General features: G+C 40.6%; 2 protein-coding genes across 4 annotated transcripts in view; both read right to left on the bottom strand.

The window, feature by feature from the left end:
* Positions 1 to 9,696, bottom strand: part of dennd5a (DENN/MADD domain containing 5A) — a 40,448-nt gene extending 30,752 nt beyond the window's left edge. For 2 of the 3 annotated variants that reach the window (XM_079498047.1, XM_079498049.1), the window contains exon 1: positions 6,553 to 6,781. In XM_079498047.1, coding sequence (XP_079354173.1) covers positions 6,553 to 6,652 — 100 coding nt within the window. In that variant the 5' untranslated portion in view covers positions 6,653 to 6,781. Of the gene's footprint in view, positions 1 to 6,552; positions 6,782 to 9,616 lie in introns of those variants that run through there. The other variant, XM_079498048.1, reaches the window with a different exon arrangement.
* Positions 9,697 to 10,767: 1,071 nt separating this feature from the next.
* On the bottom strand, positions 10,768 to 23,083 carry tmem41b (transmembrane protein 41B). The gene is made up of 8 exons (XM_079498067.1): positions 22,926 to 23,083; positions 22,422 to 22,588; positions 20,209 to 20,326; positions 19,287 to 19,415; positions 18,486 to 18,579; positions 15,186 to 15,290; positions 14,906 to 15,044; positions 10,768 to 14,789 (listed from the first exon to the last, which is right to left on the bottom strand). The coding sequence occupies exons 2-8, from the start codon at positions 22,516 to 22,518 to the stop codon at positions 14,620 to 14,622; spliced, it is 852 nt and encodes a 283-aa protein (XP_079354193.1). The 5' UTR covers positions 22,519 to 22,588; positions 22,926 to 23,083; the 3' UTR covers positions 10,768 to 14,619.
* Between the last annotated feature and the right edge of the window lie 309 nt (positions 23,084 to 23,392).

Genomic DNA, 23,392 nt, shown 5'->3' with positions numbered 1-23,392 from the left:
AACAGCCGCCTTTTGAGGTCTGATTTCCACACTCCTCATTTTGTGCTATAGGCATTCCAGCAAGTGCCATCTGGACCTTCAGGTCCTGTTCCGTTAAGGAAACTATGGAGGAAACTAGACTACTAGTCTGGGAGAAAAGAATGGGAAAGGTCATGCATGTACTTCAAACCAGCTGCACTACCACCAACAGATTAATTGAGAATGTATAGATCCCCCACTTTTAAACATCTTTGTGGCAAAATGTTGATGGGCATCTTACACCAGCATGAGACCGAGAGTAGTTTGGATGGAAAAAGACAGATCTATCAGGCCACTGAGCCCTACCAATCTACCTAAAGACCTGCAGTAATAAGTGTAATAAAGTAATACAAGTAATATGTGTAATAAATATGCATTCATTAATAATGCATTCATCATAAATCTACTACATTGTTCCTATCCACATCCACAAACTCATGTAGAAAGCAAATTTGATGCATTTAGACCAAGTAATTAGCATGAAATACCATAAAACTTTATTTTCAGGGATTTGTTAGTATTTCAGGCATTAAGGGGTTAATAACTAAATTAAAAAGGGATATCACTGGGCACCCTCTTGAATTCGTGAGAAGTGACCCCAAGCTACAAGAATCAGTTGAGAAATAAACGTTATCTGACGAAACCACGTTCAGCCCCACGGCTCCCGGACTAGTATGCTATATGCCTGGAAATGGAATTGAGAGTCAACCCTCGATCCAACCTTTTGTAAAAAAATAAAAATAAAAGCAATAAATTCCTTCTTGAGCCGAAAATGTGTTTTAGGTGACAACCGAGTACATTTTTGAAACCCAATTTTCTGCTCAAGTCAAAGGTACTTTCCATCCACCAGGGAATGCACATCAAGTGATGATTTTTCTATCAGAACTTCTGAAACTCATAACACGCAGAAAGTGTGGCCTATAAAAGGTTATTTTCTCATAAAGTCTATCACTTCTGAGCTTAACATAAAGGAAACTGAGGCAAGCCTGTCCTGTAAACGGTGTGTGATGATAGATAGCATAGGCTACACAGCATGGCTGACCACATAAAAGCTGTTGTTCTTGCAAGAGTTTCCTTCAAAGAACTGAGGGTGGCTTGTCACAGGCTCAGTGCCAGAAGTGTGACACAATGATATCATCATCACCATCATCCGTTTTTACTCCTGGAGACTCCCTTCCAGGACAGGCTTCAGATGCACCTCCTCAGGAGACTTGGCCATAATAACCAAGGCATGTGCTCTAACCGCCGCTACACTAGGGCGGCCCTGACACCATGATGACAGAATTATGAACTATTGTCTGCATCCCATTCACAAAATGGTGAAACAAAGAATTTAAATCATAACCAAACTTTAGAGCTCTCCATTTGAAAATGAAGTATCTAAGTCAACCAATAACACTATCACACTGGCAATGTTAGATAGCCTACTGTCTATTTATTAGTGTTTAACCTTGCATCACCAGGCTTTCTGCAGTACATGCACACACGGACCATTTCTGTATCCACTCCAGAAAAGATATGCGGAATGCAAACTGCAAAGCAAATTGATCCCAGTCTACTGTTTGTTGAGGCAAATAAGACTTAGCCAAGTGCTTGGCGGATTGTCCTGTAATGCCCTTGGTTAAACTTTACTGTGGTTGAAGCTCAGTGAATGTACCTGTATGTGCAAGCCTCAACAACACTCTCACAACAATTTATCTCACAAAATCTTACCATGGAACAATTTAAATCAACAAATACAGATCAGAGCATGCTAAACACAATGGCATGACTCAAGTGCTGCTCAATCTTAAACTGTCATCTTTCTGTATGCATGTGAAGACTGGCATTAGCATTAGACTTTCTTACACAGCCAATATGTCTATGTCATAGTATCGGTATTATGTAACTATAACATCTTCGTCAGGCCTGACGAAGATGTTATAGTTCGATCAAAATGTTGTCCTTTTTTACTTGCACACTTCTAAATAAAGGCTTTAACTGTCTGAGTCTGCTCCAGTGCATATCTGAACAACTCAGTGGCAGGCAACGCACTACATCAAATCCTTGCCGATGCAATGAGTGCGCCAATTTTGAAGTCGGTGGGTCCAAATTTATGCAGTATGCACATGACCATACATGGGCATAGCGGATCTCTCATCTGATATGATATGCCTATATATGGACATATCAGGTTTGTTTATGGTTATGTCTGAGTCACAGTGACATGTCTATATATGGGCATATCAGGTTTGTCCATGGTTATGTCTGAGTCATAGAGACATGGCTGTGGTCCTGCCTATATATGGGCGCATTGGGTTTGTTTATGGTTGTCTGAATCAGAGGCCATGGTCTGCCCACCCTCCCATTAGCCAATTTTAATATAAGATGAAGTTAGTATAAATTGGGATTTAAATATCCAATGGTAATGGGTAGTTATTACAGCTTACAGCGTGGACAGCCATACTGTCAGTAATGTTAGCTCTGCTGACTGACAGCATGCTGAGGCAGCAGGAAGTTTGCTCTACCACATCATGCACTTTCCCACATAGAGCATGTGACTGATACAGCATGTGTTTGCAGACCAATGTGAATGGCATTGCACCAATTAGAGTACGTACAAGCACTTTCGGATGCAGAGGGTAAGTAGAAAAATATGCCATTATAAATCTCTTTGCTTAGTAGGTCACAACTCACAACCTCCCAATGACTTAAGAGAGAGGGTAAAATAGGCAAAATGTTTGCCTATTTTATTTTATTTTAATGACTCGGATAACCAGAAATAACATTTAAAGGTGTGTCCCTATCTGCTGGGTTTCCACATAGCAGCCCAGTACAACATCTCATGGCCTCGCACAGTTTTGCCCGACCTGGCACCCAAAATATCTCGTTTCCATAGCACGGTAGCTAGGGTCCTAGCTCTGGTCCATAGCCTTAATGCTCTTGCTGCCGTTGCATTAAGGCTATGGAACTGATTGGCTTCCTGCCTCGCATGAAATGCAGACCAGCCTCTCCTCTGTAGCGAAAATAAAAAATAATGTTTTACCTACTCACCAATAAAGTCGGGTTGTGTAATTAGAAAGCCTACTTTCCTTAGTGGACGCACTTTGATCCCCCCACCACACGTATAAATGCACTTTTTGGCCAGAAAGGGATTTTGTTTTTTAGTTAAAAAAATAATTTTAGTTACTTCACTGCGCCCTCTACCGATATTGCCAAGAGAAGATTTTACCTTTGGGTGAAAAAAAACAGTTTCTGGCCAAAAAGTGCATTTATACGTGTGGTGGGCTCAAAGTGCGTCCACTAAGGTAGGCTTTCTAATTACACAACCCGTCTTTGTATTGGTGAGTAGGTAAAACATTATTTTTATTTTCCCTACAGAGGAGAGGCTGGTCTGCATTTATGCAAGCCCCAGAAGTCGACAGTAACATAGCTCTAAATGCGACGGCATTAGAGCTATGGACCAGAGCTATTAGGGTCCCCTCTCAAATCCTTGGCCATGTAAGTATATAGGTGGAGGTCATTGCTTCTTGCTTAACAATGTAACAACAATGTAGTGCTATCAGTGCAAAATATCACTATAAATAATAAAACAATAAAACAAAAAAGCACAGGAAACTATATACATGTTCTGAAGTCAGTAGCAAGCAGTATTACACATCACCCTGTTTGGCATAGCTCAGACCACCCCTCTTTACTGATAAGCATGAAGTGATGCAGTGCCAGGCTAATGAAAGCTTAGCCAACCTGACTACCCTAACTTGCAGAGTCAAACCAGTAATCCATGGTGAGAAACATTTAACTACAATAAACTCTGACCGACGTCCACATTTTGGCCACATTTTCAAATTAACTTTTTGGCAGAGCATCATCAAGGTTAGGTTAGGGTTACATGCCTCTTTGATTGAAAAAGAAGAAATATAGACACACATTAAAATACAAATGCAAACGCTCATGTTATAAATCAATCTCAAGACCAAACTCAACATTCTAAATAAAACCCAGTCAATAGACGCTATGCACGCGCGCACACACACACACACACACACACACACACACACACACACACACACACACACACACACACACACACACACACACACACACACACACACACACACACACACACACACACACACACACACACACACACACACACACACACACACACACACACACACACACACACACCTATAGTCGCAGGTGTCATCGGCCTCTGTAATTTAATTCATGAATCTAGGACCATTATCCATCCCATTCTCTTTTGGACTGCTTCAGGACATCTGACAGTAGCCGATGCCTGTCCTACAGACTACAGTAACAGGTCACACATGGACCATTGATATGCACAAGTAGGCAGCTTTTGTAGCTTGTTTAAAGGTGTGATTGGGGCAGCCATCTATTGTTGTCGGAGAGCAGATTATTTTTCTCGCCTCCGTCTTTCAGCAGCTAGCCTGGGGAAGAGCTCCATTGACTGGGTCATCGCCCGAGTTGCACAACAGACACTACACTTCGACTTGGCGCGGCGTGAATCTGAGGAGACGTGTTCTAGTAGTGCACCGTACCATGCTGTACCTGCACGCACGTACGCGTGAAATAATTACTGGGCCCTCGCCGTGGTACCCCATGCTACAACCAAACGCCACTGGTACGTAGGCAGGCAGGCAGGAAGACAGATAGATACAGTAGATACTGTAGATAAACGTATACCAAGCTAATCAGATGTTTCAGTTCAGATTGGCACCAAAACTAATATAATACTATTACAGCAACATCTTGAAATCACAGTCAACTCAAGTTTAAATTCCTGTGTTAAGTTTATCAACTGTATCTCAGTTCTGATACCTTTACGTTTTGGAAACGATACTGCGAAAAGGGTTTTCGCCACTTTTTGTGGACAGCTCAACCCCATTTCAACCTGTGCAGGGATACCCTGCCACGCAACCTCATCTCGCAGTTATTAAAGCGTAGATATAGAGGTTACAAGCGGAGCTAACTCCCACAAGCTCAAATGTACAATGACTTACACAATGATTTTATCCCCCAGTTTAATCTAAACATTGCATTTAATATTGAAAAAGAGAGTAGCCAAGATTAGAAGAGTAATTTTCTACATCTGATTTTCTCATTAATGATGGCCTAAGACAGCGTTAGCCTTAGATGAAAGGCGTTCACAGTTACCTGTGAATGCAGTCGGCGACCCAACACTTACAAAAAGAAGTATGTCACCAAACCTGTTTTCTTGAACAAGACATACTGTAGCTGTGAGGATACCAGTTGCTGTGGTTATTTTCTGAGTAATAGTTATGTCTAGTCTTCGGAGTAAATACAATATTTTTTAGAACATGTAGGCTATTTTTAACATACCGGTAACGGTAACATCCTTCCCATCCTTCAAGGCTGGGCAAGCCATGGGCAATTTCCCCCTGTGAAGTGCACGTTGTATATATCCAGGTGTTTCACATGAAACTGCTCAACTGAAGCAAAAAAAGATCAATGCAGCCTTAAGTTTGGGACCATTTGCTGGTTGTGTGACATTTAGCTATTTTCATGATTGACAACCCATAACACATTGATCTAGAAATATGGTCATGAATCATGTCCTACAGTTCTCTCATTTAATCTTTATTTACCAATTTGAGACCAGAAATCTCTTTTTCTTTTAGCCTTTTTTTTCATTTAAAAAAAAAAAAATTGTTTAGCCTATAACTGGGAAATAACCCAATACCACTCAATGTAATATCTGACACTCTATCTTGTCAAGGTTGACAAGCAACATTGATAAGCAACTTTCATTCCATGCAGTAAAAATTACTCACAAAAACTGACAACCATTTAAATGAAGGCTACATCTGTAGGCCTACACTGCAGATTATTGTTATCAATCTTCAAAAATGATCAATTTTAAATAAAACTGATGAAAGAGAAGGAACTGCAAAATTTCCATCCCAGATTTCCAGCTCTCACAATATGCTACTATTCATATTTCCTATGAACAGTTATGACAGTTTTCTTCCATCTTAATTAGACCTAGTCCCAATGATGAGACACTTTTCTGGCTGCATGCATGACTACATTGTATCAACTATGGCATAGTAGTTACATTCTATCAACCATGGAATGGTAGCTGAGCACTCGCTAGTCGTAGCATCAATCAAAGGCCTAAAGATGAACATTGACAAAAACACATCACAATTTTACCAATATTCTTCCATATCCAAATCAGCAATACAAAACGAGTTGCACATGTCTGCATCACACATATATCTTAATGTTTATAACGGCGCTTTTAAGACGTACTACAACATGCTAACGTTGTAATCCTCTCGACCCATCATCCAGCTTTACACACACAGCAGGCTGAATAAACACATTGATTGTAGGCCTATAGGACAGTGTCCAATATGCCATATGCATATGAAGAAACGATGGTCAAATATATAAAAAGTTAGTTACTGAATAGATATTTTAAATTGAATGTCATCCTAGTGTGTGGACAGTGTGGATAACTGGATAATCGCAAGCAACATCCCCCCTTCGCAGGCAGCTACTTACCGGACAGTTCGTCGGGTTCCAGTCCGCTCTCTGTGTCCAGCCCGCAGATGACAAAATAATCTGCGAACCGACAGGAATTGGAGCTGAATCCGGTGGTCATTTTGAGACTGGTCCGGTGGCAGAACCCTTCGTATCCTCGGTCTTTCAATCGGGCGCATATTAAAGAATGTCGAGGTGTTGTCGCTCAGTAGCCATCATCACGGATGATGCTACGACGATGTGATCGCGGTGAAGAGACTCAAGAGAGCCTAGGAAAAAAAAATCAGAGTATGGCAGTCGAAATGCATTGTGGTCCTTCCAGTAGTCCGTAGTTCTTCACAGCTGTTTTCATCGGGGGCCTCGGATCCGATAGGCTACACAGGAAGAGCGTTCACCTACCTAAACATTGTGGTGGGCACCTCCCTTTTCTCTCTCCAAAAATGTAAATAAAGGATTTGGAAGATAGTAAATGTAAAGTAGCCTTTAGTAGGCCTACACGATTTGAACAGGCATTAAGATCATGATCAGATTCAGACTTACATTTACCGAGGGACCTTTCAACTGTATGCCCAGGTTGCAGGTTTTGTTACTTTTGTAGCAATGTAGCAATTAGTAGACCACCTGACCAACATGGGTTCTATGATATACTTACAAGTAAGACGCGTAAACGCGGGAAGCGAACGAAGTGTTGTGGCAGTCTGACACACACATGTACACACACACACACACACAAACACTCTGTATGTTCCAATTTCAGTTCGTATTGGTTTGCTCCCAATCTTTTGCCCTCTGGTGGTGGGCGGGTGGTGTTACAGCGTGACACACACACAGACAGACAGTTTTGGCCAGCTTCTATAGTTAGTGCTCACTTCGTTCGCAATCACTTCGTTCGCAATAATACAGACATGCAACGTAAGGAAGCACCTGGCTGTGTTCAAGTCATTCAGTAGGTTCTGTGATCTGCATAGTGTCAGTCAGCCATTGGACAAATCCAGGATCTCCAAGAAAGGTGTTATATGCGGGCTTAGCAATCATTTTATGAATTTCTGTACCCGTAAAAAAATAAAACTAAAGTCCGGCTGTCACAAAATCAATCATCAAGTCATATCTAGGGACCTCAAAACCTACTCTAGCGAGGCCTTTAACATTGAACTGGAGAATCTGGATTGGTCCGATGAGCTCAGGAGCACACTAGTCGAAGAAGCATGGCTTGGCTTCAAAACCAAATTTACATCAGTAGGCCTACTAAACAACATGGCTCCTTTGAGAACCATCAGGGTCAAAACCCCCTCAGAGCCATTTGGACATACGGACTGCAATGAAAGCCAGAGAAAATGCTCTGAACTTCTTAAATGCAAGTCCAAGCTAGCCAAGCGCTTTGACAGTGATCTCCAAACACAACTGGGCATCCTAAAAACCCAACGAAACAAGCTAAGAAACATTGTAACTACCATGACCAAATCCGCAAAAAGTAACTTTATCAATGATAAAGCAGAGGAAAACAAAAACAATCCTTGGGAGCTCTGGAAGCTACTAAACAACCAAATAGGCTGCGGTCAGAAACTAAAAACTAGGTTTACAAACAAATCAAACGACACCCTCATCACTGACAAGCTTGATGTAGCCAACTACTAAACATCTTCTTTAAAAACATTGCAAGCTGGTTAACAAACTGCCCTCCCACTCTGGGCGTTTTGGTGTAGAGCACATGACATCAAAGCCTTCTACAAAAACCTAGGTGTTTGTTAAAATGATTTTAAACTGACAATGGTAACAACTGAGGAGGTACTTAAAAAACTGAGTGCCGTTCAACCCCACAAGGCCACTGGCCATGACAATATTCCCTCCAAATTTCTCAGAGACTCAGCCATCTGTATAGCTCCAATCATCACCCACATAATAAACCTCTCCATCAAACGGGGACAGGTCCCCCAAGATTTCAAACTGGCCAAAGTAACTCCCCTGCACAAGAAAGGGCGCAAATTAGACCCCGGCAACTACCGCCCTATTTCTATAGAGGGTATGCGCGTGACATCATCATCATACCAGGAAGTTCTGCGGAAATGCCTACTACTGAGTGGAAAAAGACTACTTTCTGGCCTTGACAGCCCATACATCCAAACAGAAAAGTCATTTTTGATTGCATTAAATTACTTTAATCAACATTAAATTCACTTTGTCACTCACTTTGCCACTCGATCTGCCATTCACTTTATGCATGCGCATACCCTCCATTCTAAAATGTCTATGAACAGGTTGAAAAGTATCTTTCCACAAAAAAAATAATGTACAAATTCCAATCTGGCTTCAGAACATCCCACTCCACTGACACATGCCTTCTCTATTTGAGCGACCACATCAAACACGAGGTGGATGCTGGCAAACACTGCGGCATGGTCATGCTGCAGGACCTCAAAGGCTTTTGACACCGTGAACCACTCCATACTGGTTAACAAGCTAAAAGCAATTGGTTTTGATAGCACATCAGTGAGCTGGATGCAATCATACCTGGAGGGGAGAGAACAGATGGTGGAGGTGAACGGAACACTGTCCCCCCCCTCCCAGTGAGCTGTGGCGTTCCACAAGGAAGCATACTAGGGACTTTACTGTTCCTAATGTTTCTGTTCACAGATGACTCTGCACTTATAGGAACAAACACTTATAGGAATGATTGCTATGGGAATATAGAGCTATTCTTAATCTACACGTATTTCAGCATTTGAGTAAACAGCATGTGCTGTATTGACGATATGCACACGGCTGCCATCTTTCCAGCAAGGTGCTAACTAGGTGCAACTTCCCATAGACAGCCCATTCATCAAAACAGAAAAGTCCTATCCACAGGCATACGTACCAGCATGGTGATGGGCCCCGGTGCAAATATTTAGTTTAGGCCCCCAACGCACAGAGACACAAATAGCCTGTATCGTGGGATGGAGGATCGCGTGTCAGCATGTAGATCGTCTACTTTCGCCATTTGATTTGTCCTAATATTAGTGCTAAATAACACTTTAACTCACTGCCAGACCGGGCGCTTCAGCTCTGAGCAGATCCACATGGGCACGCATGCAACTTAAGGACTCACACAGGTTTTTGGCAGAGAAAATTGGATTTCTCCTTCCTTCATGGGCCCCCATGGCGCCTGGGCCCCGTTGCGCTGCTCTGGTTGCACTGTCGATATTTACGCCACTGGTCCTATCTAATTAAATCACATCAAACTCACCAACATTGCAGCTGTACGAAAAAGTAAGACTATATAGTAATATAGTAAGACTAGCTGTCTTACTATCTGCAAAGCGTTTGTTTCATAAAAATCCACCGTAGACATGTTATGAGCTACGTTCTGTCAAGAAATTCCATGCAGATGATTATTGATTATGATACAAGTGTCAGAGTTTGGACGCACTCGTTATCAATAAAGCAACCTCCTGCTGCCTCCTGCATTATGATCAAATTCAAAACAGGTGGTACACATGGGTTGTTGAGTGAGTCAACGAGCACTTCCAAACTCCAGCACTTAGAAAAAAATCATCTGGATTTTTATTAAACAAACACATTGCAGATAGAGGATAATTCAAGCTTTCCGTACAACTGCAATGTTGGTGAGTTTGTTATTTAATACAATTAGATAGGACTGTTTGGATGAATGGGCTGTCTATGGGAAGTTGCACCTAGTTATCACCTTGCTGGCAAGATGGCAGCCGTGTGCATATCGTCAATAGTAGGCCATAGATGCACAGTTTGCACAGTCACATTGATGGCTGCTGGAAGTCAACCCTTTTACAGAATTGCCACTAGGCGGTGCTAATGCCTAATTTATACTTCGAGACTATGAACATCATTACTGTAATAAACATGACTGCAACACATTTCAATTTGTAAACTTAAAAGTCGAAGTTCAACGCAGAGTTACATCAGTTACAAATAAAATGACAAAGTAGTATGCAACTTAGCAATTCAGTCAACATTAATATTCCACTGATTGATATTCCACAGAAGTCACAAGCAGCTCAACAAAAAGGACTACCCCCTAACCTCACACTGGCTTATCTATTGTCCCACACTTGTAGAATCAAGTTTTGCAAAACCAGTACAAAGTTAAAATTAATTTGGTCTACACACACACACACACACACACACACACAGTATAGTTGACCGGGGAGTTCTAGGGCTCTATACCGTTTTCTCTCTGCACCAAATCTTGTTGAAATGTTTTGAGAAAAACACTGTTCTTCCTGACTGGTAAAATGTGATTTATTTATGAATTAGCCATTTGAAGATAGATTGACAACTGTATTATGTAAGATGTTATGTTTAATGGTTTAATACATATAAAAAATAAAGCAAATTTCAGTACATAGTTCAGAAATTTACATTAAACTGTATTTGTAAACACAGATCATACTGCAGTACATCACTATTCTGTACAACCTAATACTGTGTTTTCACACACACAGTGCCATTACAAAGAATTATCCCACAGCAGTGTGCAGCAAAAACAAAATAGTTAACTTGACAGAGCCCTGTGGTAATACAAATATTTTCATTCAGACTGAAAGTAAACAAGAGATAATGAAAATCCCACAAGATGACCAAGATTAAACATTTACTCTGATGTTTAAGCGGGGTTGCGGGGGGAACTCGTCTTAGCAAATTTTGTGAATGATACATTCTTGAAAGTTGACTGCATTAATAAGTAATCTTTCTAGCTCCCATTCAAACATTGAGAAATACAAGCAGCATGAACAGTAGGCCTAAAATATCAGTCTTGAAATGTATCACCATAAACTGCTGCGTGCTACAATACACATGTACTCTAGCAACTGTTGCATTATCCTTCAACACGAAAAAACATTTGGAAGAAAAGATGGAAACAGTAAATGTGCCTTTTTGTGCGCATAAGAAATCCTTGGGTTATAAAAGCTGTTTTACTGAATATGCAGTGTATGTGCATGCATGTTAAAAAAACAGCCAAGAAATAGACAATGGCAAAATTACTGAAAACTTGGGATATATGAATGTGTATGGGAAATCACAGAATAGACCAATAAAAACAATGATTACAGTAGGACAGTGATTCTGTTCCTGAATGAAGATGTTAAATTGATACTACAAATACAGTAAGACAGAAACAGAACATGTTATACACAAACTGCTTCAAAACAAATGTGCAAGATCTTCAATGATCAGTATTCAGAAAGCCCAAACCGCACCAATGTAACTAGTCGCAACAAACTCATTTGAAGATCAACCGCAAGTTGCATATTGCGAGGAGTTGCATGGCTAATCATTGGTGTGGTTTGACTTTAAGACTTGTCCGTGTGTAACATTCACTGCATCAAACTCTTTTACATTGCATGTCTATTGATCAGCAACAATAAGTTAACCTTGTACACGAAATAAAAATACAAAATAAATTATACATTAAAGCAAATTCAGTAAGCATTTTTCATATGGGACAAAATCAATCAACGGTAAAGCTACAATAGGTCAGTTTTCTGGCATCCAATCTGGTCTGCTTCAAATAACTTATATTACCAATAGGTGTGTCATCACATCAGGGTTGTAATTTCTCACCGGAATGGAAGATCAGACCACTTCCAACCATTGCAATAGTTAAATTTCATCAAAATTGCCCTATTGGTTAAAATAACATGCTATTCATTAAAATAAGTCCCAATTTGTAGCTTTACAAACCCAAGCCAAAGTTATTCCTCCGAATGGTATAGTTAGCACTGTCAGTCTCCAACTCACAATCTCTCTGAGGATTAGTCTTTTAGCTATATACCTCACAATCAGTTGGCAGTCATATAAACTATAAAGGACACTGGTGGATCATCCACTAAATGGAGTTAACTTGCTCTTTCACACTGGCATAGTATACAATAGCATAGGCTGGAGAGGGATTTACAAAACAGACATGCAGTCACACCACAAATACAACTACAAAACCAAGCATACCAGCAGGCTAGTACATTTGTTTGGCTTATCAATGCCCCATCTACATTTCCTTGATTTAGCATCAGGAAAGGCTGGTTTTCATAAAACAAACAATTTTAACATTACTGATTCACGTTACTCCTTTCCTGAATTCATCAGCATGCCTCTCAATGGACAGAAGTTGATGTATTCAGGAAATGGACAATTTTAATTAAATCTTACACACATCCTAGTTCTCCAACCTTTCATGTATCGCTTTATGTAGACACTATTTAAAATTTGTGACAAGGGATGGGGGTGACAGGATACATTTTTTTCAGGACCTATTTGTTCTGTCTCGAAGCCTGCGACAAAAATAATATTTGATACGAGTTCTTCCTTTGTTTCTTCTCTACAATTTGTACAGATTTTACGCATGTCAAATTTGTGGAACTGGCCACACCTGCCCAAGTATCATTAATCATCAGTTAAGACTTGGAAATTATTATATCACTTTTTGTGATATAAATATACTGCAGAGGGGAAATGTGATGGGTTGGATTTTTTTTATTGCATCTCCGATATGCCTAAAAGGCACAAATGTTGTCATAGTATCTCTAGCAAGTTTGGGGGGGGTGGGGGGGTTGGTGAGTCTTGCACAATGTGTTGCAATGGGTTGTTAACTACCGTCCGTTATAATATTTACTGAAGTGCCCAGAACAAAGCAGTAGTGAGATAGCAGCGAGAGATCAACCTGAGAGCGGCTGTCCAACAGATAGATAATGGTCACCTACATTATATATCAAGTAAATAAAACGCCTTTCCATGCAGATGGGCATCGCAGACCACTAGGCAATTGGGCTTGGACCTTCAGTGATCCTCAGACCACAGGTCTGAGGAACCCCCACCTGGGTTACAAATGGCTGTACCAAATCAGAGTGCTCAATATCAGCAACAGCGCAACCCTCTTCCGAGGAAGCCCCTGCCTGCCGAGAGAGGCAGTGGTTCAGGTCTGCAGGTTTAGTTTTCCCTGTCACAATTGCAATTAAGCCACTGTATAAATTTGCCAAGACAGGCATGAGCATCAAACTAAAAACAACTTAAATCCACTTTCAACCTACTACTTTGAGTTATTGCTTTTGAGACACCATAAAAAGGCTAAAATATAACAAGCATGGTAAAATAAATAAATTAAAATTATAAATGTATATTATTTATATTATAAATTAATCTAGGATAAATTGTTTTGATACTGTATGCTGCTTCTAAATCACTTGTGGCAGACAATCTGATTTTAACACTTAGGTCAGGTGACATTTTTAACCACAAGAGGTGAGATATGCGATTCCCAATTAAACGCAGGCAATAGAGCAATTCTTTGCATTAGAGATTCACAATATAATCGGTAGTGTAACCTGAATCGTCCATATCGGCTATAAAAATACCATATCGGTATTGGATTGGTCTCAAAATAATCCAGATTTTCACCAATATTGATGATGCAATAATAATGTGGCCGTCAATGGCTAAATTCTACATTTAATTTGTATACTCATCTCATTCAGGAAAAACAGTATATTTATTGATTGAATACTTTAATAACACTTTGGGCCAAGCTCCTATAGGGCCTAGGCTTGTTTCCATTGTGGTCCTCTGTATAATATCAGAATCGGTATCGGCACGTATGTCCCTGCAAATAATCGGAGATCGGATATCTGTCATAATCATGCACCCCTACTTTGCATTAAAGCAAGTAAAAGAATGTGCTACTTGAAAAATGCAACTAGCAGCATATTTATCTTGGTGACCACCAATATCAAACCCTATAAACAGTGTCTGTTTAATTAATAATTTTAGATATATTTTCTTCTATTTACAAGATGTGCCACAATACTATATAAATATAAAAAACAACAAAAACAAGCAAGGAGAGGCCGGCTTATACTGTACTTGGTGACAGTCATGAGGATCTGACCACATACATTTTGGATGCAGGAGTGCTCAATTTGCCAGTGGTCACAGATTCCGTCTGCTGTATCATCAGCAGCTGTTTGTGATAATAAGGCAAGACAAAGCAATTTGAGTGACAGCTGCATGTACTGTTCCTGAGCCAAGGACAGGGGAGGAGGGATCAGCCGGACAGATGAGGTGCTCAGCGGTCTGATGATTCTACTCTAATTTCTGCTGCAGTTTTCTCTGGAAAAGGACAGGCAGTATGGAGAGCACCGCTAGTACGCCCAACACGAGCAGTGAGTTCCAGGACACTGCCTCCCCAGCAGTGGTCAGTTTGTATAGTGTTGTACCTGCGTTGATTGCCACAAAGGATGGTGGCGCAACTCCTGCAAACAGCCAGTAGGAACACAGTGATGTAATGACACAAACAATACTCCCACAAAGATGAAATTGTAGGAAATGACTTGACTGAGAGAAACGCAGAACCAAATACTGGACTTACCAAAGAAGGTTCCAAGGAAGAAGACCTTGAGAGGCACATTTATCACAGGTGAGGTGATGTTGATGAACCAGTTGGGGAGAAAAGGCGTTATTCTCAGGAAGATTATGTAATTGATTAGATGACCTCTATGCTTCTCAACCTAGAAAAAAGGGGGGAAAAAATTGTAAACATTCGAAAGGAGCAATATCTATAATATCATATTCAGAGGAAATTATGACAAAGGGATCTTAATATTGCAGCAATTGTTCCAGTACTTTCAATTTTCCATCAACGGTTTTACCTGCTGAGACCATTTGTGTGCTCTCTCTGTGAGGTATTTGTAGACCACAGGTCTCCCCACCAGGTATGACAGCAGATAGCAGAAGGAGGCACCTAGTCCAGAGCACTAACAAAACAACACACAATGACTGACTGAAGGACAACATACGATACAACTTTGTCAGCTTGCACTGAAATTTGTTTTGCTTCCATGACGTCACCGTTCAAGATACAGACAAGACATACACAAGACATTACAAAAGATACATTACAGGACACAAATCACAGAAGCAGACAGGAACAAGAATAGAACATATCCTTTGGTTTACCGATTTTGGTTTAAAAGCAGAACAAACTGGTGTACAAAAGAGTTCTTTAGCCTGTTTTTCTTATATTTAGGGACTCTAAACCGCCTCATGGAGGGCAACATGAAGCCTTTTTGTTGCACACTTGATTGATTGAATATTTTATTAAACATATAAATGCAAACGGCACAATGTACAGTCAGGCATTTTGCCCAAAAGGATTTCACCGAAGAAAGACCTTGCGGTCTTGTTTCCATTCGGGTCCCATACACTCACACACACAATCATGACATGAATAATAATTTAAAACAGTAACAATTGATATAATAATTTAAAACATTAATAACATTTCTCTAAACATGAAATATACAGTATGTACAGGTTGGGGCTGAAGTAAATCGGAGGGGGATAATCAGGTTACAGAGGTGGAGGCGATCACCTCTCCCTTTGACCTGCTGACATGTGAATTCTTAGGCCTGTCTTGAAGGAAGCCAGTGATTTGCTTGTTTTGAGGGAAGGGGGAGGGCATTCCACACCTGAGTAGCAGTGCTGTGGAAGGTGAATTTGCCCATATTTGTTTTATAAATGGGTGGCACCAGATCGTTGTTCACGCTCCCTCTAGTATTGTGGCTGTTGCTCACTTTTTTTTTAAAGTAATTAGTCAAGTAAGGTGGGTACTGAGGGCATGGAGGCATGTGTCAGTGGAGTGTGATGTTCTGAAACCAGATTGGAATTCGAACAGCAGATTGCACTCGCTTAGGTAGCTGCTAATTTGTTCGTAAATTAGTCTCTCTATGACGTAACAGGGGGATTACTCGCGCCATTTTAAGTTCCTGGGGAACATGGCTTTGACCGATGAATAGATTTGAAATGTGGGTTATTATAAGAGCTATAGACAGCAGCTCTGAGGAATCTGGTTGGTAGATTGTCATGACCGGTGGCCTTGTTTGGCTGAAGGGCGATTCGTTTTTTAGCACCTCTTCATTTTTTTTGTGTCCAGTGCTGAAAACAGCCGATACCGGAGGCTGAATCTACAAATGACTTTTTCAAAAATGTAAAATTAAACAAAAAAACAGAGCTTGTATATCTGCTATTTTTGAATAACCAATCCAACACTAAAATTTAAGGACACAGATACTTTCCCAGTTTTAATGGGTTAAGGCTCAAAGTCCAATGTGCTTCAGCCAGTTAAAGGTAGAAGGTTCTGTGCTCAACAGGGACAACTTCAATAAGTTGGGCACAAATTACTGGCGCACACGACTGGGTCTACACATTTTATTATTTTGCAGGGGTGACCCACTAGGGCAGGGGTCGGCAACCCAAGATGTTGAAAGAGCCATTTTCGACCAAAAATAAATTCAAAATCCATCTGGAGCCGCAAAAGAAATTACGCATTATCATCTGCCGGGTTGCAATGAAACTAGCAGCAGTGGTGGAGTTTGAAGATGTGATCCACTTTTTAAAAGATTGTTTGCTCTCTTCTACTTTCTTCAGCAGTTCTGCAACAGCACTCTCTCATTCCCAGCTGGATGGAGAGCTGCAAATTTAGAATGCTTTCCCTGGAAATGTCTTTCAACGTTACTTTTGTTGTTGTTCGATAGCTTCTCACTGCAGATTAAACATACAGGCAGTCAATCTGCATTCCCTGTAGAAGCCATAGTAGCATAGCAGGCAGCAGCCTCACACACCCACCAGTTTGTTTATAATAGACACCTGGCTGGCACGGCCTGACCTGACGGTGTGTCGCATGCTATGGCGCAAATTTTAGTTGACATGTGTTGAAACTTTTTTTATTCTACACATTTTTACAAAATTGGAAAACTTAAGAGTGTTTGTCACTTTTGGCCTCCTACAGAAACCATAAATGAAAAATAAAAATGTGAATAAATAACATTATACATTCATCGATTTTTTTTGGAATGCTACAGGGAGCCACTAGTGACTTAGGCTAGGGCTAGGCTTAACTCTGTTCGGACATTGGCGTTATGTGATGTCCACAAGGTGGTCACATATTTCTGGAGGTCACAAATTTCACCACCATGCTGGAGGACGGAGGAGGCAGAAATTTGGAACCTTGACTTCTGGCTGTTAGCTTGTGCTTAGTCTCTCAAGATAGACTGTTGACTCAAATTCAAAGGAAAAGAGGGCTCCGATAATTTTTTGACGATGGGTTCTCAGATTGGCTTGTGCTAGACAAAGGATATTGAAATAATATATATAGGTGACAGTCAGTGTTTTTCTTTTCATGTGAACTTATATATATATATATATATTTTTTTTAAAGATATTTTTTTTGCGGCTTACGCCTTTTATTGGTTTTTGAAGGGACAGACAGTAGGCTGACAGGAAACGGGAGAGAGATGGGGGAAGACATGCAGTAAAGGCCGTGTCGGGCTCGGGAGTCGAACCCGCGGCACACTGCGACTGGATTACCAGTCGGGTGCCCAGACGGTTACGCCACCGCCTGGGCCTGAACTTATATTTTTAATTGAAAAATATGAGGGCTATATTTATATTAGAATTAAATTATTTGTGTTATGAGCCATTGCGGATCACAATTATACACGATACAAGTAACAACTGCAACGCACCAAAAAGAGTATGCTTTGCCATTCTAGGCGGGAAACCCCTTTGATGTTTTAAGCATTATGTTATACTTTAGCTGTTGAAAAATAGCAGATGTACAAGCTCATAGCACAGCTCCGGGTGCCGTGCTATGAGCTTGTAGATCTGCTATTTTTTGAAAAATCGTGAAAATGTGGCGCAAATCTTTGAATATATATTCTTTCAGAGCAAACGTTTTTAACTCAAATCTTTGCTTCTGGCGGGCTCCCTGGAACAACATATTTTCAGATGGGAGAGATTACATATCATTTTTGGGGTCCACCTTGACATGAAATAGTTTGGAAACCAGACAGAAAACTGTCATGATTTAGAAGGCATTTGTAGAATCAAGCTCAGGTCTAAAATCACTCATACATACAGTACATATTTTCTCTGCTGTCCATAGTACTCACCAAGCAAACTAAGAAAAGGGCTAGAGGGAAAGGATAGAGATACCCTGACAGGATACTGAGGAAGATAGATCCAGGAATGGCAAATGTCTGAAGACTGACATAGAAATGTTAAGGTGAATAATCAGCATGGTAATCTGTAGAATTATCATTTTCCAGTGTGTTCATGATTTGCGCACCATCTATGGAACAAATATAGAACCACTGGCTGACTAATGAATACTTCCAGGGTGATAATTTAACATTACAGATGTGATATTTCCTAGCTGCCAGCAATGAGGCAAAAGTAGGGTTTTACATTTTATTTCATAATAATTATGTTGAAAAATTAATTTAAAAAGCCTGAAAAAGCCTTTTGTGATGATGAAGGCTGCATATTCCATTAGTGTTTTCTGGAGAAGCTTTCAAAAAGGTCAACAACTTGCATCCCTTTGTTTTGGAATAAAGAGGCATTGCTTTTTCAAATTCAGTGTTTATATGCCTTTGTCAGAATGGACAAAATTAATATATATATTTCTTAATACAGAATGCGGCCATACCAGCAATCAATTATTACAGAAATGTAATATTGTAGCATCCACATTCTGGGGCGCACAAGATCGGTTCTTGAGTTATGGTGTAGAATAGATGGAAATAGTTGGAAAAAGTGGTCCAAGTACACAGCCAACTCAGGTCCAGTTTACTAAGTCTAGAGCGTTTAACTCACTAACATAGATTACCAAGGGGAAACATTGCTAAAGCAAAAAATCCAGTTTACCATTTCTCTGTCCAATGGTCCTTATATTTGCTTTGCTTAAAGGATACAATATATATGTTGTGAAGTAGGCCATCAGCACTTGGGTGTAGTAAGTGTCTTTGTATTTGGAAAGGACTGTTCCCAGTGCTTTGGCATCATCCATGTCTCTGGGGATCTTAATCTTCTCCATTTCATCACTGAAAAATCAAATAATCTTTGATCAATTATTTTGTTCTCAGTTTACCTTCAGTTACAATGGTAAAACCTTTTCAATCGTTTTGCAAAAAACTAAAACAAACATTTCAGTGTCATTGCCATTAGCGTTTACAATAATATGCTGTCTTGCAGTTTAAATTTAGAAATCATTCTCAAAAGTGGAAATAAAAACGGATACAACTTGAAACATCTGTTGATGCTGCATCAAACATTAAGTACTGTATAAAGCTGTGTTATTATTTGGATATAATGGTCAACTGGACCAACAAAAGCACAAAGAACTAACCTTAAGAATGGTATCATGGAAGGGGGGAAAATCCTCAACAGACAATATCTTTATCACACATGCCAAACACCGATCATGAGCTGCTGTCTCTTACGCTACACTTTAATAACGGGAGAACAGAGGCGACTCTGGGCAATACAAATTTCCTAGTGGACGTTCCTGCTGTCATTACCGTATGTCCTCGCTTTGAAGCGCATGTAAAATGAGTACCGTAAATGACGCTGCTCCGGTCCAGTAAACTGTGAAACTAGGAACCAAATTTCTGTGGATGTTCCGCGTGGAGGTTAAACAAAGCAACACATGAATTAATTGGCTATCGCCGGACAATGTCGCCCAAAAGATAAAAAATGTTCATGTTTTTGAACAACATTCCTCCACCCTCAAGCTTGTGCTGTAAACATTCCGGAAAGCCTGGGGCTTTGTTGTTGTTAAGCATTGCATTTACCCATTTTAATTTAAAACAATCAAGATTCCATTAAGTAACTTACTCATTTAGCTCTGGGAAGTTCCTGTAGACCAGAAACATTACTGAGGCAGAGCAGGTAAAGATAGCCAGTAGAATGAGGAGAGCCCGACGTGTTGAACCCGCTACATTATTCTGCGTCCCTGTGGGGAGAATATCATTTAGACATTTTTCCTATCTGGAGTGGACTTAGCGCAGTCACGATTATGACACTTATCATACAAATAATTGTGATTAACGATTTAACCACTTCAATCCGGGACAGCATCTGTGTCATTATCGGCCTCAGATCTAAATTGTGTTTTTGGTAAATGGTAAATTGTGCATTTATATAGCGCCTTTACATAGATTGTGCATTACATTCACCCATTCACACACATTCATACACCGATGCCGGAGGAAACCATGCAAGGTACCATCCTGCACATCAGGAGCAATTAGGGGTTCAGTGTCTTGCTCAAGGACACTTCGACACCAACTCTGGGGGAGCCCAGGTTCGAACTGGCAACCTTGCGGTTGCCATCCAGCCACTCTACCCCTGAGCCACCGCCGCCCCTGGCATTGAACATAGTCAGTCTCATGAAGAGTTTGAGTTTTTACTTTTTACCATTCTTGGTCGATAATGCTACTCCGGGGTGGGAATCTTTGAATCACTGTAAAGTGGTAGGAAAATGAATTGAGCACGGCACTGTTTGGGGTGATTCCCCCTACAATGTTGCTCTCTTCCTTGGAGGCAGCCTTTATAGCCTTCGTTACCCTATTTAATAGCTAGACGTTTGATATTGCTTAGGTGGAAATCTACCACCTAAGCCCATCACAAACTTTGTGGAAAAAGGATATACTTAACTATGTCAAATTGGAAAGAATCAGATGCTTGTTGGGACGCTCCCTAAAATAAAGGGACGCTTTTTTAAATATTTTCTTGAGCTGAACCGCCCTGATATTTCTGACTGATTACCACTCATAATGAACGGTAGCATTTCAGATGGCGGATCGACTAGTAGTAATCGTATAACTTGCGCCCGGTAGAGCGCGACCCTCAATCACCCATTGGAATGTACTTAAATGTACTTAAATGCATGCCTTTCATTCAGCCTTTGTATCCTACTCGTCTACTGGCAGGTATATCTCTTTGAAAACCTTTAGTGCTACGATTGTGCGCGGGGGGACGACAATTAACATATCTTGCCTGCCCAAAATGTAATTCCTGGAAACGCCACTGGCAAGCAGCCAGTTAGTATTGTGTAATGTGTTGTAACTTTTGCATCACTAATTACAAATGTCTAAACGGAACATGATACTTCCCCAAGAGGAGATGGATTTGATGCAGGCCATAATTTATATAGTTTCACACATATCTATGTGTATAGACATGTAATACTATAATTACAAATTAATTTAAATGCACACACCCTTCCTGTAAGGCTGTAACTAATAACAGAACTTCATACTGTAACAACTTCATGCTAGTCTTCTCACTAGTCAGTCCTATAAATACACTATTGAAAATCATGCCAAATAGAAATTAATACTTTTGGCTTCCTGAGCAAAAGAAAAACAGCTGCTATGCACATGCACAGTTGCTTGCGCACACACACACACACACACACACACACACACACACACACACACACACACACACGTAAGGTTAATCGAGCAGCTCTACTCTACAATTCTTTTTGGAGGTGGGCAATGATTTAGCTCGGGAACCGGCCTGGAACCCACCCAAGGGCCCCTGGACCGCACTTTGAGAAGCACTGGTCTCAGCAGCAGCTCACGAGAAGACTCGTCTAGGCTCTAGGGCAGGGTACCTACGACCCGGAAGAAATGTTTTATATTTGACCTATTCTCTAACGTCGTATCGCAACTTTGACATGACGGTTACGGGTAGTGAGAAAGTATTTCCTCCGAGTCTCGCCTTGTATCAAGACTATCATAGTCAGATATATATTTTTAAACTTTTGCTTTCGTATGATACGAAAGTAACAAAAGTCAGACTCGGCTGTGCTGATCGAGACAGGGTCACATATGCAGCTATTTAGTAAAACTTGTACTTCAATGTGTTTTGGCTGAAATTGCCTATCTAGAAGCTCACGTAAAGCTCTGTGACAGTGACACCACACCACCGTAAAATATACAAATCTGGCGATATTATATCAAAGAGTACCCAGGCTCTGGATCTACCTTCCCAACGCTAACCGGCGGCTATGCTACCGTTAGCTCCCGTCGTTCATTTACCTTTCGGTTCTTCATGTGTCTCGTCGGGATTCGCCTCTTCGTGTGGTGAAGACAGCAGGCATTCTCCCTCTCGTTTTTCTCTCCGTTTCTTGGCCATTTTAGAGCTAGAATTTGTTAAAAAATTGCTAAAACCACCGAACCTGTCCCGTGGTTAGTCCTCCTGTTAGCTTTGTGGACTGTGGTGACAGAGAATAACCTTTGACCCGGCAGCAGCATCATCAAGCACAGTTCTTTCCCCTACGTTTTTCCCTACAGCGGCTCCTGGAGTAAACACAATGAATTTCCTCGCACAGGAAATAATTATGACATGGAAAATAAAATTATGTTGTTTTTCAAACTGTTTAAAAATCGTTATTCGTATTAATCTTGTTTAATTAATCTGAGAATAGTATTGATTTGGTTATCACTCATGAAACTATGAGAAAATATTAAATATTGATGCAGAAACATGTGAGACGAGTAAAGATATTCCTATAAAACAATCCCCAATATTGTACAGGATACAGATGCCAAGTTTGCCAACTCAACATTAAATTGGTTGTTTTTTGTAGTTTGTTTCCTTCAAATGCTTTGGAAATCATCTAAAATGCACCACGTCTCCGACCTGTCTGCGTGTGTGTACTGTTGTAATGCACCTCGAGAACCGTTTGCCCCACCGACTTCAAATTCGACACACGCGTTCCACACCCCCACAGGGAGTGCAGTGCCCGGCCTTGAGGCACCGTTGTCCAGAACCACCATAAAAGGTTCTGGTCAGGCTCTGCCAGTGGGCCTAATGAGCCCAACCCCCACCACCAATTTCCAGCTTCTGCCTCAGCCAATTGATGGCCATGGCAACCCCACACCTGCCAATTGATTACTTAACCAGTCCACTTTTCACAGTGAGTTTGCACTCTTCAGGCACAGGCAGACAGACAGATACAGAGATCTTTATATACAGTATTATTATTATTATATGGGCACAAAAGGGA

Source organism: Electrona antarctica (assembly GCF_951216825.1).
Source record: "Electrona antarctica genome assembly, chromosome: 3".
NCBI classification, from domain to species: Eukaryota; Metazoa; Chordata; class Actinopteri; order Myctophiformes; family Myctophidae; genus Electrona; species Electrona antarctica.
This window is presented reverse-complemented; position numbering and strand designations above follow the sequence as displayed.

Bases quoted from the DNA above. Each gene is read 5' to 3' on its own strand.
- tmem41b (XM_079498067.1), bottom strand. From the start codon at position 22,518: ATGGCCAAGAAACGGAGAGAAAAACGAGAGGGAGAATGCCTGCTGTCT. The intron at 20,327-22,421 runs GTAAATGAACGA...TTCTCCCCACAG, and splicing joins GACACATGAAGAACCGAAAG to GGACGCAGAATAATGTAGCG. The intron at 15,291-18,485 runs GTGAGTACTATG...TTGTTTTGTTAG, and splicing joins CCCTTTTCTTAGTTTGCTTG to TGCTCTGGACTAGGTGCCTC.